This window comes from Mustela nivalis (genome assembly GCF_964662115.1).
Source record: "Mustela nivalis genome assembly, chromosome: 9".
Lineage (NCBI taxonomy): Eukaryota > Metazoa > Chordata > Mammalia > Carnivora > Mustelidae > Mustela > Mustela nivalis.
The window spans coordinates 91,004,183-91,021,436 of record NC_139028.1 but is presented as its reverse complement, the minus strand read 5'-3'; the positions used below and the strand labels follow the sequence as shown (position 1 = coordinate 91,021,436).

The window sequence follows — 17,254 nt, the reverse complement described above, 5'->3', positions numbered from 1 at the left end:
GCCTCTGACCTTTTATTTTATTTTATTTTTTAAATATTTTATTTATTTATTTGGCAGAGAGAGATCACAAGTAGGTAGAGAGGCAGGCAGAGAGAGAGAAGGAAGCAAGCTCCCTGCTGAGCAGAGAGCCCTATGCGGGGCTCGATCCCAGGACCCTAAGATCATGACCTGAGCCGAAGGCAGAGGCTTTAACCCACTGAGCCACCCAGGCGCCCCTGCCTCTGACCTTTTAAAGAGAATTAAAATAAGGGCAGAGTGCAAAGTTACATGAGAAAATAGTCCTTAGGAAATTCAAGGTATAACTAATGGTAAAAAAAAAAAAAAGAAACCAAAGTAGGGCTTGAACTATGACCTCAAGATCAAGAGCTGTATGCTCCATCAACAGAGCCAGCCAGGTGTCCCACAGTGTTAAAATTTTTATAGGTTACGTAGGTGGCTTTAAAAATATTCCTTTTCCTGGGGCACCTGGCTGGCTCAGCCAGTGGAACATGTGACTCATGATCTCAAGGTTTTGAATTCAAGCTCCATGTTTAAATAGCTTGAAAAAAATAAAAAGACCACTTTTCCTAATTATATCTAAATGTTGCTAGATGATTTCTTTGTGATAAGCAACTGAAGAGACCCCAAAATCTAGAAGGATAAAGTGTTTGGCAGTCTGTAAGGATTGAGGTCTTGCTTATATCTGCCTTAAGATCATGATGTCTTAAAAGAAAGACATGAACACTCATATATACATTGTAGCAATTTATACTTTCTAAACATTTAATTGGAAGGAATTACCAAATACATGTGGGTTTTAATCTCACTTCTGTAAAAATTATAAAACAAATACAATTTTAAAAATGGTCTTAAATAATAGGAAAATGCAATGTCTAGCAAAACAACAAGAACAGAATATTCAATTTTATTCTCAAGAGTAAAGTATATATTTGAGTTCCTGCAAAGAGAAAACAATTCACATCTACATCCACACCCACTCACATAAATGTGTGCAAACACACTCACTACAGAAGTTTATAGCTTATATTCTACTACATTCTTAAGGAAGATTGGTCATATATACAATTAGAAGAGATAGTTTAAGTTGAAATGATTACTTGCGGGGTTTTAGGTCCAGACATTAAGAGGTACAAGGGGTTGCTGGAAACTTTAGTCAGTATTATTTTAATAGCAGATGAGTAAATTAATTTTTCTAGGTTCTTGAACTATTATTTATTAACTCCAACACATTTTCAAGATAAATAATTATATGTAGTTATATGCAGATAATTTAGCCATGAAAATGGATGTGCATACACTTCAGTAGCATGGGCAGTTTTATCAAGTTCTAGTGACTCCTAGATTTGAAGCCTATAGATTTGATAGTATAACAACCTTTGCAAATCCTTGTCATTGTAACTGTACCCTCTGAAGAACTAACTCCCAAGCAAGTGACTTTTTAATCCACTCCCATAAAAAAACATGACTGGCAGCAACTGTTAACAACTGAAACCTACACAAAATGGTGAATGCTATGCAATAATTTAAAATGCAAAACCAAGTGATTATACGGAGGTCACCAGTTTGTATCGAAGTGTCTGGTTTTATGATGTATTTCCAACCAACAAGAAATCCTAATAAAGAGTGGATCCAATATTCTGGCTTCAGATAATCTAATGATCAGAAATTCTTTTTTTTTTATAGTCAACACAAGAAATCTACAACCTTTATCTGTACAAAAGATAGTTCACAAGTTCTAGCGATGACATCCATAACACAGACTTTCTGAATCATGAAAATAAACAAAAAAAAGTGCTCTCTTCTTTACTGCAAGGAGATGGAGTCCAAGTTTCTTATCAAACTGGTAATGATAAGATTCTTATCAAGCTGATAATGACCAAGTTCAGGTCCGAGATGACAACAGAACTGCTGTGGCGTCCTACACAGGTGTTTTATTCTTCCTTTGCTCCTTGCAGTTTGTCATTAAGGGCTGAAGTCTCTTCATGTCTCTTTGGTCCAGGGAAAACGAACCATTCAAATAACAGGAATTTCCTACACAACCATGGTAAGCTTAGTGAGATGGGAGCGACATAGACTTTTTAAACACTCGAAACCCTCTTGTTGGACCAGGATATGGTGGTGGTGGGGAAACATTGTGTTTTCTGGTCAGTGCCACTGCCTGTTCATAAGAAGGTAATCCTGTGTCCTCCATTGTAGGGGGTGACAGAGTCAAGGCAGCCTCCTCGGGTCTTCTGAAAATGATGGAGGGAGTGTGCCTGCCCGTTCTTATGTAGGCGGCTGAAGAACTAAACAGAGAGACAGCATTTAGGTCCAGAAAGGCAGCATTTTTAAGTTAAAATGGCCATTTTAGAAAACCCAACTATTTTGATAAAAGCTGAACCAATTTATTTGTTTTATTTACTTATTTTTTTAAAAGTTTTTATTTATTTGAGAGAGAGAGAGAGAAAGAGAGAGAACCAGCAGGGCAGAGGGAGAGGGAGAAGCAGACTCCCAGCAGAGCAGGGAGCTCGACTCGGGGCTCCATCGTAGAACCCTGGGATTTTGACCTGAGCCGAAGGCAGACGCTTAATGAACTGAGCCACCCAGGTGCCCCTGAACCCAATTTATTAATATAACAACAGTTTTATTTTACCCATTACCTCTGAAAGAGTCTTGGTATAGAGGAAAGATTGAGAGCTTTGGAGTCAGACATGGATATGAAAGTGTATTTCATTTCATCGTTTCATGACCAAAGGCAAGTTATCTGTCTCCCTTGAAGTAAAATGGGGACAATGATAGCTACCTCAACAGGGTTGTTTTGTGTGGATTCAGAAAAATGTCGTACGAAAAGCATCTAAGCAGTGCCTGGAACACTTGAACAAGGACTCAAAACATGCTAAATTCCCTTTTTCTCCCACTCCTAAATGAGAACTTTCTCAAAATAATGGTGTGAAACTGAATCCTTTTTTGTTGAAAGGCAGCATTACTCCAAGCCAAGGAGACTGATGTCACAGATATAATCACGACAGGGGATGCCTCTCTCTCTCCTCTGCAGTCCTGATGCCTGGTCCATCCCTCCTAAACAGTATTTCTCTCGTGTCGCTCTTCTCTACAAAAGCCTAAACTGCAGCCTACTTTCCACTGAGTCAAGTTCAACTCCCATGCCTCCTTTTTAAAATCTCCCTCATTCTAGTCTCACCTTATTTTTTACAGCTCTCTGCTCTTGCAAGGTTCCCTCTTTACCCTCCTTTATATATGCAATGAATTCTCTGTCCTTTCTTTCTCAGATTATTGTCTTTTCCCCACTCCACTGATCCAAGGCCAATAATTAAAAAAAAAATATATGGCCTAGTTCAAGTCCCACCGTTTTCACAAAACTCTGTCAGCTACATTAGCCAATGAAAATTGAAATGCAATAAGGGGTCTGGTGTTTTGAGCCCGTGTTTTCCCTTCTCACTATTGAATTATGAATCATAACTTATACATTAGTAAATCAATCTGTTTAGACTGTAAAGTTGGCTGTCTGTGAAGTACTTACACATCGATTAAGTTCCTAGAACTATGGCTAATTAAGATAATGAAAATTCATAGGTAATCCCCAACTTCTCATTAATATTTACAATATTCTTCCTGGCAAGAGACAGTTAAGCAGACTCAAAATACTGTAAACTTCCCAAACTAAGGCAGTCCATTTGCACCTTAGAACACCTAAGGCCCATTTGCACCTCTCTCTCGGAGGTAATCATGAGGTATAAAACTCGAATAAAGGAAGAGAGGGTGACTGCAGAGAGAGAGAAATGAAGAAGATCTGTGTAAATCTAGGAACTGAATTGTCAGCCCGTCAATAGTTGGGGGGTGACTGAGAGCATCCCTCAAAAGTTTACTTAGAGGGGTCAACACAATTCCTCCTCTGTCAGAATCTGGAACAGATCCCTGGTAGTCTAGTCACTTCTAGTCACTTGCCACATTCATTTACTTATGACAAAAAGTTCTATTTATTTGCTTGTATGGAACAGGAGAGACAAATGTTGTAGTTGAACCAATAAACTTTTCCATGTCCACTTCCAAATGTATGATATAGAAACAATACCATAATTACATCGAAGTTGTTAAATAATCTCCATGGTGATTTCTTACACACATCTTAAATGATTGATATCAGAAAGTATGCACTAATAACAACTCAGATAAACAAACATCATAGTATGCCTATTTCCCTCCATAACATATAGGAACAAAGAAATGAGAAGATCTTGTTTTCCATTTCTTGGCATGTTTTGACAGAGGAATGAGACAAACTTTTCTGACATTGATCTTATTTTTTACTCTTTTCTTCTCAAATATTTCCTCACCCTTCCCCCACCTCCAGACTTGCAAAATACAAAAAGAGAACAAAAAACTCTGCTGGAAGAACTTGGGATAATAGATGAAGTATTAGTTGGTGTTAAAAGTTAATCCCAAAATAAGAGAATGTCTTATAAACCTAGTGTTTAACATCTCCTAAAATCAAAGATTGCTCTGAGGATCACATTGAGACAATAGATGTAAAAATGATCTCTGATTTGTATAGCATTATGCTGTACCAACATTAAGTATAACTAATCTTGCTTTTAAAATAAGAGATATTTAGGGGTACCTGGGTGGCTCAGTCAGTTAAGTGTCCCACTCTTGGTTTGGACTCAGGTCATGATCTCAGGGTCATGAGATCAACCCCTGCATCAGGCTCTGCACTCAGCATGGAGTCTGGTTAAGATTCTCTCTCTCTCCCTCTCCTTTTACCCTCCCCCTAAAATAAATAAATAAAGTCTCAAAACAAAATAAGAGATATTCAGGGTTTTTAAATTTTACAATTACACAGAAAACATACATAATAGTGTCACTGCTTTGCTCCCTGTACCTTTGAATTCTGCTTCTAACCTACAGCAGGAAAGAAGCTACATTTCAGAGAAAAAAGGCCTATGGTAAGAAGATGTAGTGGTGCAGAAAAGTAGAAAAAAGAAGCAAAGCACAGAGAAGAGAGAAGAAAATACCATGCATGAGGACCCTGAATGATGGCTGTGCTATCACAGACCTTGAGCCCAGTTATTAAGCATGAGGCTATACGTGAAATTTTTGGTGAGACTTATGAATGGGGAGGAAAAGAAATATAAAAGGCAAGAAGAGTTTTGAAGACAAATTTTGCCTGATCTTCATGAGTCTGAGGGTTTCCAGGAAGTCCTGGAAACCTCCTCCACTTGTAGAGAAAGCCACACTGAATAAAATTTCAAAGGTCCTAGAAAATGGAAAAGCCTTATTCATTTCCTACGTGTTAAATAAGAGAAGTTAATAAAAGTCTCTCAGCTTAAAAGATGATGGCTTAGGAACAATTAAACAAGTTCATATTTACTTTCTCTCATTTCTCACATTTTTATAGGATTTACAGAGGTCTCTGATGAACTCCTTTGTCCATGCCTACAGGTCATATTAATGCCTCATGGAACTGTTCAGGAATTTCAGTTTGGGACGAGAATTACAATTATGTTGCCCCGTCCTCTGTCTTCTTTCTGGCATGTCTTCTTTCTGTGCTTTTGCTATGGGTACCCCTTAAGGCTCTGTCCTTTTCCATCTTTTCTTTCATCACACTCAGAGAACTTGCTTATTCTCATGGCTTCCATTTTTGTTTTTGTTTTTAAAGTAATCTTTACACACAGTGTGGGGTTTGAACTCACAACCCTGAGAGCAAGAGTCACATAATCTACTGATGAGCCAGCCAGGTGCCACATGGTTTTAGTTTTATCCCCTAATAGATGAATCTTAATTCCATGTCCACTGCCCCAAAGTCTTACCTTACCATAAAGAAAAAAAATTTTATAGTGGTAAAGTGCATATAACATTTTAACCATTTTTAAGTGTGTGACTCAGTAATATTAATTAAATTCACAATGTGGTGCCGGCATCACCTCGGTCTCTATAACCCTTTTATCACCTGGTCACAATCACGAGCTTTTCTCAGAATTTGAAAGTATAACTAGGGATATGTAGGCATCAACTTCAAGTAGGCTGTTTAGCACCAGGCACTTTTTTTTTTTTTGAATAAGGTTATTTTTACACTTACTCATCTACTTACTGAGAAGATAATAGAGATGATAGAGAATAACTTTTTATTTTAATGAGGATGTTCAGTTCTATTGTCCAAACAATTAAGGCTTTTATGAATTTTTATCAAGCTTTATTAATGGGCTATTATCTTCATGTGGTAACCATTTTATTTTATTCTTTTTTATTTAATTTAAAGTCTCAATAAAAATAGTTGGAATTTAAAAGCTAGTTACACTGTTTCTATTTGGATTGCCACATGGCTAGATCTGCTAACCCTGCTACTTAGAGTAAATGATGGGACTTCCTACCTCTGGAAACAACATGGGGACACATACCTACTTCCTCCTTGAGAAGGAAATATTAAAAAATCAACCTGACGCTTGTGAATCCTCTTGTATTCTTTTTAAGGATCTTAGGAATAGCATCATCTTGTTGTATAGGTAAATGTTAAATTAGGCAACCAAACGACGGTCACAGACCAGAGGGGACTGGAGAGACAATGACAACTAAATGCAGTACGGTATCTTAACCGGGTCCTAGAGCAGAAGGACGACAGGAATGGCAAAACTGGTGAAGTCTGAATAAGGTCTGGAGTTTATTTATTTATTTTTAAAGATTTTATTTATTTATTTGACAGACAGAGATCACAAGCAGGCAAAGAGGCAGGCAGGCTCCCTGCTGAGCAGAGAGCCCGATGTGGGACTCAATCCCAGGACCCTGGGATCATGACCTGAACCTAAGGCAGAGGCTTTAATCCACTGAGCCACCCAGACGCTCCAAAGTCTGGAGTTTAGTTAATAATAATGTACCAGTGTTGCCTGGTTTGTTTTACAAATGCACTGTGGGAATATGAGATGTTCACGATGAGGGAAACTAGGTGAAGGATGGGAGGATGGGAACGCTCTGTGTGATCTTTACAACCTTCCTGTATACCTAAAATTATTCCAGAGTAAAATGTTTATTTAAAAAATAGGCAGCCATAGGGGTGCCTGGGTTGCTCAGTGAGTGAAAGCCTTTGCCTTTGGCTCAGGTCATGATCTGAGCATCATGGGATCAAGCACCGCAGCAGGCTCTCTGCTCAGCAGGGAGCCTGCCTCCCTCTGCCCCCGCCTGCCTCTCTGCCTATTTGTGATCTCTGTGCCAAATAAATAAATTAATAAAATCTTCAAAAAAATATAGGCAGCCATTTTTATCCATTCTAAAATAACAATATAGAATGTATAATAGTGAGCTCAATATTTTTATTTGGTACTTACCTGGGATATTGTTGTCTGTTACACTTGGTGATACAAAGATAGTAACCAAGTAAACCAAAAATAACCAAAAACACTCCAGCAGCAATTAATCCAGTCAGAAGGCCCATGACATCAACTTTCTCTCTGTTAGCATCTTAAGAGAAATCAATAAAATAATGTAGGTATAACAACTGAAAAGCACTGCCTATGATTTCAATAACTATAACACTGGATCCAAGCATACTATTAAGAATCTATTAATACTGCTTTCTTTAAAAAGTCTTTGTGTTAGCAATAAAAATTTGTAAATACCTCTTCCTAAAAGCCCTAGTTATAGTTTCACTTATTTTATTTTTTAAGATTTTATTTATTTATTTGAGAGAGCGAGAGAGAGAGCATGAGTGGGGGGGTTGTAGGCAGGGGAGAGGAGGAAGAAACAGGGTCTCCTGCTGAGCAGGAAGCGCCATATGGGGCTCAATCCCAGAACCCTGGGATCATGACCTGAGCCAAAGGTGTTTAACCAACTGAGCCACCCAGTTGCCCCCAAGTTTCATTTACTTTAAAGAGGTCATATTAAATGGATAGCATTCAAGACCAAACATATTCTGGGGTCCCTGGTTGGCTTAGTCAGAAGGGCATGCAACTCTTGATCTCAGGGTCATGAGTTTGAGCCCCATGATGGGTGTAAAGATACTAAAAAAATAAATAAACTTAAAAAAAAAAAGACTCAACATATTCTTTTTCAACTAGGCACATTTTGGTATTAAATACAGAGATAACTATACTAAGCAACACTAGCAGAGCAATGTAATAAAGTCCTCCTCATAGCTGGGGCTCCACCTGAGGAGAATGAAGGAAGATCTGGCAAAAAAAGACCAGACTAAAAAGCAGCTAGAGATGATAATACAGATAAAATAAAGATCTTCCCTCTATAGAACTTATTTAATTCTAGCACTCTTAATTTATCCAGTAGCAGAAGTATTCCATTTACTTGTAATGGTAAAAAGGAAAAAAAAAATTAAGCTTACTACTTGCAACTAATGGAGTCCTACTTTTATTCTGTGCAAGTCTTGACTTAGCTGAGTTGTTTAAAACACCTTTAAGCCTATTATCTCATTTCCCTAGTATCTCACCAAACTTGATTTTCAGTGTGTAAAGATGAATGTGGCTTCCTCCATCTTAGATAGCCCAATGTATAATTGAGAAATCATCCCAGGATTTACAAGGCATGTATGTTGAGCAATAGCCAAACTCAAACAATGAAACTAAAATGTATTATAATAGAGAAAGGGTGGGAAGAACATCAAATTTCATCAATTCTTGCCTTACCTGATTTCGTGGTTGGTCCTTTGACCGAATATTCTTTCCAGAATGCCATCTAAGAGAAAGGTATATTTTCCAAGTTTATTTCATTGTTCTATTATCATTTCATGGGATCCCAATGACCTGGACTGGGGTGGTAAATTCTTGGCATGTGCCACAGATAGGATATTAGTTTATTCAAGCTGGAGGGCATTACTTACTCTAATTAAAGCATTGCCACCTACCGCTGTTTCTTCTGACTCTGGAATTGGTCAGGGGATGACTGCCCATGCTAGCTCTCTACTACTGTCCCCTGCCCCTCTCCCTTCACCTGCTCAGAGTCCCTGTTCAAAGTCCCCACTGGCATCCCCCAAAACTATCACATTAGTCGATGGCAGCACCAAAGGGGGGGGCTGAAGGAGTGGACCCATTACCAAGTTTGGAAAGGAGTCTGAATTTCTCTGTGCTCAGTGTGCCCTGGGTTTGCCAGGAGATTTTATTGAAAGGGGTTGATTTGGGGAAAGACATCCCTAGATTCTTTCAGTGTCATCTGAGAGAACGAGGCAGATTTTAAGGAACCATAATAAAAATCATAAAATGAGTTTAAAAAAAAAAGAATAAAATTTCAACTGGCACAACAACACAGTATAGACTTTGTTTTCCCTCTCCAGAAGATGTGGCAGATATTAGCAGAGATTGAGGGCCTGGGTACAATATTGGGAGAAAAAAGAACTAAGTTCCATTAATGTCTGCATTTGAAGAATACCTAGGGTTCCTTGTTCTTATTGACCAAAGAGTACAGTGGAATTCTTGAGGAAGGGGAAAAGGTGCTGTGCTTATTTAATTTATAAAAGTAAAGAATCTGAGTCACTTAACATTCTTTAAGAATATGCCAGATTATAACAGGGACCATGCTGTTTGTTTGTTTTATACTGTTCCAAGATTAATGGACAGATTAATTATATTTCAAAGGAGAACTTCTAAAAGCTTCTCCCTTAAATTACACAGCTAGACCAAACAATAAACTCCTGAATGCAGAGACTATATATATAATTTATATCCTCAGTCTCTGGCAGAGCACTTGGCACATACTAAATTGTTAATAAATACAGTAATCAGAAATGATAAGGTCACTGGTAGGAAAAATTGCTCTGAGTCTAGAATGATTGAAGCCTGAGTCACAGAACTAAATCAAATAATATCCTAAAATGTAATTCACTCCACTTCATGATTGTTTGTAGATATAATAAACATCTACACACACAAAATCACAACACAACTGATAATTTGCCGATTGCTGTAAGTTCAATTTAATTAAGTGTAAAGCCAAGTCTAAATAGGTTAATTAGCATCTTAAGGAGGTAGAAAGGGATAACAGGTATAAAATCTCAATTTTATTTAAAGCATAAAATCTCTGATGACTGAAAGTGCCATTTTCTTAAGTGTGATTTAATAAATTTCCAGCCAATTAACATTGTCAGCCAAGTTACCGTTTTATCTTCATCCACAAAAATTTCTCTGGCTTCTTCATAATTACAAAGTTCTTCTATGCATTCTCTTTCTAGGTCACCGGGAGTAAAGAGCTCCAAATCAAATCTATTATACAGCAGGTGTCTATGTATGAAAAGATTTGCTTCTTTTTTTGCTGTGAAGACTAATAAAGAAATAGAAAGATTTCAAAGTTGATATAAATAGGACAGAACATTCCTGTTTCAACTGTGGAAAAACTGAATAATTCTTATGATGTAAAATTATACCAAACTTTTTCGGTATGGTTTAAAAATGTTTTTTTTTTTTTAATTTTATTTGTTTACTTGAGAGAGAGAGAGAGAGACAGAGCACAAGTTGGGGCAGCACAAGCAGAGGGAGAAGCTGTCTCCTGGCTGAGCGGGGAGCAGGCTACAGGGCTCAGCCCAAGACCCCTGAGATCATGACTTGAGCTGAAGGCAGCTGCTTAATGGACTGAGCCACCCAGGTGTCCCTGTATGATTTTAAATTCTGACAAAAAGAAATGGCAGCAGTAAAAATAATGTTAAATATGAAATACAAATATTAACATAAGCCCAGAAAACACTTGAGTTGGTTATGTCCAAAATTATTTGCATAAATGAAAATTATTTAAATATCACTCTTCCCTCTAGACAATTACATTTTCAAGAAATGACAGGTCAGGGACGCCTGGGTGGCTCAGTTGGTTAAGCAGCTGCCTTCGGCTCGGGTCATGATCCCAGCGTCCTGGGATCGAGTCCCATATCGGGCTCCTTGCTCCGCAGGGAGCCTGCTTCTCCGTCTGACTCTGCCTTCCACTCTGTCTGCCTGTGCTCGCTCTCGCTGGCTCTCTCTGACAAATAAATAAAATCTTTAAAAAAAAAAAAAAAAGAAATGACAGGTCAGACTCTTCTACTTCTAAAGGGATGGCTCTCCATTATCTTGACTGAGAAAAAGACGGGCAGAGTATTGTACTAAAAGCTTGCAAAATTTTAAACTTCTAAGTTAATAGAATTATAAGGCAATTATAAGGTTAATTAGCAGACATTCAGACATTCCTAAACAAGTAGCTGGCTCTTTCTCCCCATCCGCCAAAGATGGGCCTACAGTGTTTCATAAGATTCCCTCTACCTTTTCTGGGAAGGTAAATGGTAAACATGACAGCATTAAGCACAGGGTAACACAAAACCAAAATATCCCGCCATGGCAGCATTTTCAAAACCCACAATCTTTAAACTCATTCTGGTATCACACAAAGAACGCTTAAGAAATCTTGCTCCAGATCACATTACCAAGACTGGAATTCAGAAACTCGCTGCAAACTGCATCAAGTGCTTAAAAGAACTTGGTGTTTCGCCCTGCTAACCATTACTATGGAAGAAGAATATATTAAAGTGGGCAACCGAGAGACAGCTCAGGACTGATGATGGAGCAGGGGCTGAAAGACTAATTTTGATTTGTGAATGACCTCTGCTTCGCCATTTATTCTTAGCCCCGCGAGAACAGTCACACCTTGTCCGAGATATTTTTTTTTCCATTAGTCAATCATTTTTCCAAACAGATCTGAATCTTATAGAGCTGTTTTGTTCAATATAGTAGCTACTAAGCACATATGGTTATTGAGCACTTGAACTATGGCTATTATGAATTGAGACATATGTCTCTAGTATGAATTCATACATATGTATGAATTATACTTATATAAGATATACACTGGATTTGGAAGACTTAATTAAAAAGTAAAATATCACAATGTTTCATATTGCTTATATTTGGAAAGGGTATTTTAGATATAATGTGTTAGATCAAATATATATATATATATATATATATATATATATATATATATAATATTACCAATTCTTTTTACCTTTTTAAAAGGATTTATTTTTTTTTTTTTTGAGAGAGGGAGAAAGAGAGTGTACGCGCACAGGGTGGAGAGCAGAGGGAGATGGAAAGGTAGTCTCAAGCAAACTCTGCCAAGCACAAGCCTGGTGTGGGGCTTGATCCCATGACCCTGAGATCAGGACCTGAGCTGAAACCAAGAGTCCGATGCTTAATGAACTGCACCACCCAGGGATCCTTCTTTTTACATTTTTAATGTGGCTATTAGAAAGTTTTAAACTCATTATGGGGTTTACATTATATTTCTATTGGCCTGCACTATTCCATCATATACATTTCTGAGTTATAAATAACATATATGAGCTATTTGAGCCAAAGGCGAAGCTAGAATGCGATCACTGGTGATAGCTGTTTTAAGAACAGTGTGATTAACCAGTGTGGTAAACTCTTTCTATTCTTTCTTCTCCCTTGTCTTCTTATAGATTGGATGCTACCACCAAATGAAGACAAAATGAAGAATTTTCCAAGTCACCATCACCTCTCCTTGGGGGTCTCATCATGGCCCTCTAAGGGGTCACCTTACTCCCCTCCAGTCTGTTTCTAACATTGTGCTGTAGCTATACTGGCTTCCAATGCGCCTGGTTCTCTCCTGCTTTTGTTTTGTACCGGTTGTTTCCCCTGAAGAGAACTTTCTTCTTCTACCTCCTTCTGGATTTTTGTTCAATGTTACCTTGAAACCTCATCCGCACCCACCCACCTCTGGCGCTCCGTGTCCCTATTACACTCCACTTCTCTCCACAGCATGCACCAGCCTCTGGTGTGTTCTGCGTGTTACCACTCGCTTGTTACCACTGTTCCCCTCACTAGAAGAAAAATTCCACTAAAGTATGCACACATGTGGTACCTGACACATATGAGGTACTCAAAAAATGATTCACTAAATGAATGAATGAACTCAACTTTTCTACATTAGGAAGAAATTCTCAGACCTAAATTCTACCAGTGAAAGCAATTCATAGGTATAGTCTGGGACTATTCAGCTTGTAGTAGGCTTAAAGTACTAAACCAGTGATGGAAGTAACTCATGGCCTGCCTAAGTTAGCTGTCCTTACTACATGGAATCTAATTTCAGAATGGAGAATTAGAAAGTTGCTTCTGTAAAGCTATATCTCAGATATGGCCAGAACTTTACAATTTATTGGCGGAGAAAGTAGTGCCAAATTTTTCAAGATCCGTCTTCCCTTCAAGTAGGTTATCTGAATTCTAAAAATACTCTGTGCCCTTCAGATGGGACTCAATAGAACTATTTTCAACCATAAAGTAAGAAAGAGTAAGTAAGAAAGAGAGAGTAAGTAAGTAAGAAAGAGAATCATAAACATTTTTATTGTTCCTGAAATGATACTTACGCTAGTTAAAAGTCTTCACCCCTGAATTAAATGTGCCCTCCAGGGGCTGTTGTGTGTCACTTCCCTGACTGTGAAAGTTCTGATTCAGTCAGGGATTAACTTTAGACCTTCAGTGCTTTATTAAATTTTCCCCTGTCTCTCTTTTGATTGTAGGAGGACTATTGTCCTTTCTTTGTTACTGGGATCCCAAGGAACTTTGAATTTGTTTGTTTTCCAAAGAAGCACCCAGAATTTCCAGTGAGAAGTCCTATTTTCCCTTTGGCTCCTGCTGGAGGATACACAGACCTCAAACCTTTTGTATTTGCCTCCTCAGGTTCTCTTCCCATTTCTTTTCTTTTTCTTTCTTTCTTTTTTTTTTTTTTTTTAAGATTTTATTTATTTATTTGACAGACAGAGATCACAAGTAGGCAGAGAGGCAGGCAGAGAGAGAAGGGGGCTCTCTGCTGAACAGAGAGCCTGATGCGGGGCTTGATCCCAGGACCCTGAGATCACGACCTGAGCTGAAGGCAGAGTCTTAACCCACTGAGCCACCCAGGTGCCCCTTCTCTTCCCATTTCTATTTCTGCCATTTTAGGCCATCCTAAGATGCTTCTGTGCATTCTACTCTTTCAAGCCCACCAACCCAGATATTCCATTCTCTTCCTCTCTCCTGACCCTCCATGTTTTCTAAATAAATTCCTTTTAAGTCATTTGAACTCCACCCTTGGGCTTTATCAGAGTTCAGCTGGAGTCCCTTATTTTCCTGGTTACTTTTCATATCACCACTTACTATTGGCTTCTGTGCCATACAGCTTTCTGGAGACAGAGTGACTGCTACTTACTCTTTGCTCTTAAGCTCTCTGTTCCTACATCTGTCACAGAGCTTACAGAGATGATCTCTTTACCTCTTGCCCCCTTATCAGATGAAGAGGTTCTCCAGGGCAGGGATTATAGTCTTTTCATTGCTCTATCTCCAGTACTTAGATTAGGGCCTAGCTCATAGTATGTGTTAATAAAGTCATTACTAACTGAACAATCAACTTTAAAAATAGATAGGATTCCTCATTTACATTTCTCATAGATCTTTCCAGCCATCTGCTGTCAAATATGATCTCTGAATTCCTTCCATAGTTTTTGATGTCCTGGAGAATGTCTTTTATGTCTGCATTATGTGTATCGGTGAATATACTGACCAGCATACTGGGGATCAGCATCTGCTCCCATTGAGTAAGGACCGTCAGTCTTATATATGAGTGAACTTACATATGTGGTAGAACTTGGGAGGTAACAAGAAGGATCTCCTTCCAAAATCTCTCCCTTGTTTCATTAGCTAGCTTATCCAATTCCCTAGAATTCTGCCATCAGCGTTTGGTTCCTTTGGGTTAAGATGTCCTATCTTAAAATACACACATATGCACACACACACACCCTCCTGGAAGGTTTAATACACCAAGCTGTATTAGTCATTAATGAGTTATCCAGGAGTATTAGTGTAACAGATCCTCTCCAAATGGAAATGAGCTGAGAGTAGATCTTATGAAAAGGATTAAGGGACAGGAATGTGCGGGGTTAGGGAAGCACAATGACCAGGCAAGGGAAGGATGCTAAAGCCAAAGCCATTTTTTTCCTTTTTTGGTTCTGGTTTCTAGGTTAGACTTTTAAAATGTGGACAGGAACCAGTCTGTTTATGACTTGAAATCCACAAGGTATGAAATTCTAGGTTAGCAAGACCCAAACCTAATCTTCCACAAGCATCTGACTTCACCCCGATAACCAGACAAGTTGATGTCAAAAAGGACCTCAGTGATCATTCCACTCCTCACCTCCATCATTTTACAAAGGAAGAAATTCAAGCACAAAGGGGTTAAGTAACTTGCCCCGGTGTCTAATAACAAGTCCAGACTAGATCCTGGATTCCCTGTCCATCTTTCCAGGAAACACAGGTAATTAGACTCTTTATAATTACCACACAGCCTCATCTAGAAAAAAGGCACTCACTGCTTTTCAGAAGTTTCCATTCAACGAACCACAAACCAGGTCTTAAATATATATTTATCAAAAGTAACTCATAGAAATAAATTTGTATAAATTGTACCTAACATAACCACAACATTGCCAAACAGACCACAAATTAAACTAGAGGAGATTTTAAGGATTCTGTGATTGATGTGGGCATGTCATTTCAAAGACTACACTTTCTCCTTTGAGATCTCTAATACCTGTCTCGACATTCCAGGGGGTTGCTCGGAGACGCGAGCCGTGCTTACCTTCTTCTCCAGCATGCCCGGACTCCTTCGGACTCCTTGTGCAATGAGGAAACGCGAGGGTAACTGCGGGCAGCTGGCTGAGTAGAGCCAGAAGTGTAAACATAGTCTGGTAACTGTCAAACAAACTGAAACAAACAAAATAACGAGAAAATTTAAAAAGTCCCTGGCTCAGCACTTTCGAGTTCCTGGGGGGTTGAGTCACCGACTTGCCGCGCTCCAAACAACCGCGCGACTGCGCCCGGCCCGCGGGTTTCGGTCGCCCGGCCCGACCCGCGCCCGGGAAAGTCCGAGAGTGCCTAAGGGACAAATGCCGCGCCCCGGGACTCTGCCGACGGCTGAGCGGACACCTGTGGCCGCGGGCGGCCCTCGGCCTTCCCTTCCAATCGGGCCGGGCGCGCCGAGGTGGCCCCTCCGAGAGACCCATTCCCCCGCCCGAGCCAAGCCGCCGGGCCCCGCACCTGCGGCTCCGGGCGCATGTTCCAGCAGCTCCCGGGCCGGAGCCCCGTCCTTGGCTAGTCCCTGCGGCCGCCAGACCCTCCGTCTCCGCGCCCCCCAAATCTCAGGGACAGTCCTGGCCTCCCGCGTTGGGGCGGAGGAGGCGCCTGGGGTCCGCGGAGGGGCGCCGGGTCCACGCGAGGACGCGGCCGTAAGTTCCTGCGGGGCTCCCGGGATGCGGGGCGCTCAGCTGTGGGAGAGGGTGGAGGCGGTTACCTGGGGAGCACCTGGCCGCGCTCCTCCCCCGGGGGCCGGTCTACCTGCGGCGGGCGGGCAGTCGGCAGGTGCTTCCAGAGCCGCCGCGGCTTCTGCCGGGAGCCTCGAGCGAGTCCGGCCGCCTGCAGCCAGTTCGGGCCCCGCCCTGTGCGCGGGTGGCGGGTTTCGGACTGGTCTCTCCACCCCGCGCTGCTGGAGAATTCAGGGGGCATTTTCAGTTCTCTGTGCTAAGCAGAGCGCCCCCCGCCCCTCATCCCGCGGGCATTTCGCTTTGGGTTTTTCACTGTGCACCAAGATCCTGTGAAGAGGTCTCCTAGGTCAAAACTAATTCCATGATGGTAATAAGACAAGATTTGCCTTTTTCGCTTTCCTTGTGTCATGACTGTACAGTGGAAATTTCCAGAGGCCATTTGACATGAATGATGTCATCACTTTGCTAATAGAATGGGTATTCTGTGTTTTCTAGTATGTTCTATGGCTGTAGGCTTAAGTATCATTATGTACCTTTTTATAGAGATTAATAAAATTTTTATGTTCTCAGTAATTCTGTAATTAGCTCTTTGGTCACACCTGTCAGGATAGTGATAACCTCAGTATTTTCAAATCAATGGTTATCTTGACATCTTGAACTTTTCTTCGAGTTTATGAGGAAACATAACAAAAAAGTACACCGTTTGTCTTGATTTGAGATAATATTTTGAAAATATCTTAGTATCAATATGTGACATGATAAATATCATTAGGTAGAATTCAAATAAGTAAAGGGTCTTTAGGGCCCTTGATAGCCCTTTTTTTTTTTTTTTGAAGATTTTATTTATTTATTTGACAGACAGATCACAAGTAGGCAGAGAGACAGGCAGAGAGAGGAGGAAGCAGGCTTCCTGCGGAGCAGAGAGCACGATGCAGGGCTCCATCCCAGGACCCTGGGATCATGACCTGAGCCGAAGGCAGAGGCCCTAGCCCA

General features: G+C 40.1%; 1 protein-coding gene and 1 long non-coding RNA gene across 7 annotated transcripts in view; one reads left to right on the top strand and one right to left on the bottom strand.

Annotated features, from left to right (window-relative positions):
- Positions 1–13,478, top strand: part of LOC309873393 — a 40,665-nt gene extending 27,187 nt beyond the window's left edge. For all 3 annotated transcript variants that reach the window (XR_014316334.1, XR_014316335.1, XR_014316336.1), the window contains exon 3: positions 12,410–13,478. This is a non-coding gene — a long non-coding RNA (uncharacterized lncRNA). The remainder of the gene's footprint in view (positions 1–12,409) is intronic.
- PRRG4 (proline rich and Gla domain 4) lies at positions 732–16,655 on the bottom strand. Of its 4 annotated transcripts, XM_082748935.1 has the most exons (7): positions 16,335–16,452; positions 16,038–16,264; positions 15,580–15,704; positions 10,085–10,248; positions 8,622–8,670; positions 7,314–7,446; positions 732–2,285 (listed from the first exon to the last, which is right to left on the bottom strand). In XM_082748935.1, exons 3-7 carry the CDS (start codon positions 15,680–15,682, stop codon positions 2,051–2,053), a joined length of 684 nt encoding a protein of 227 aa, XP_082605061.1. In that variant the 5' UTR covers positions 15,683–15,704; positions 16,038–16,264; positions 16,335–16,452; the 3' UTR covers positions 732–2,050. The 4 variants fall into 4 exon arrangements, with proteins under 4 accessions (XP_082605061.1, XP_082605059.1, XP_082605062.1 ...); XM_082748933.1 differs by lacking the exon at positions 16,038–16,264 and having other exon boundaries at positions 16,291–16,655; XM_082748936.1 differs by lacking the exon at positions 16,038–16,264 and having other exon boundaries at positions 16,335–16,417.
- Between the last annotated feature and the right edge of the window lie 599 nt (positions 16,656–17,254).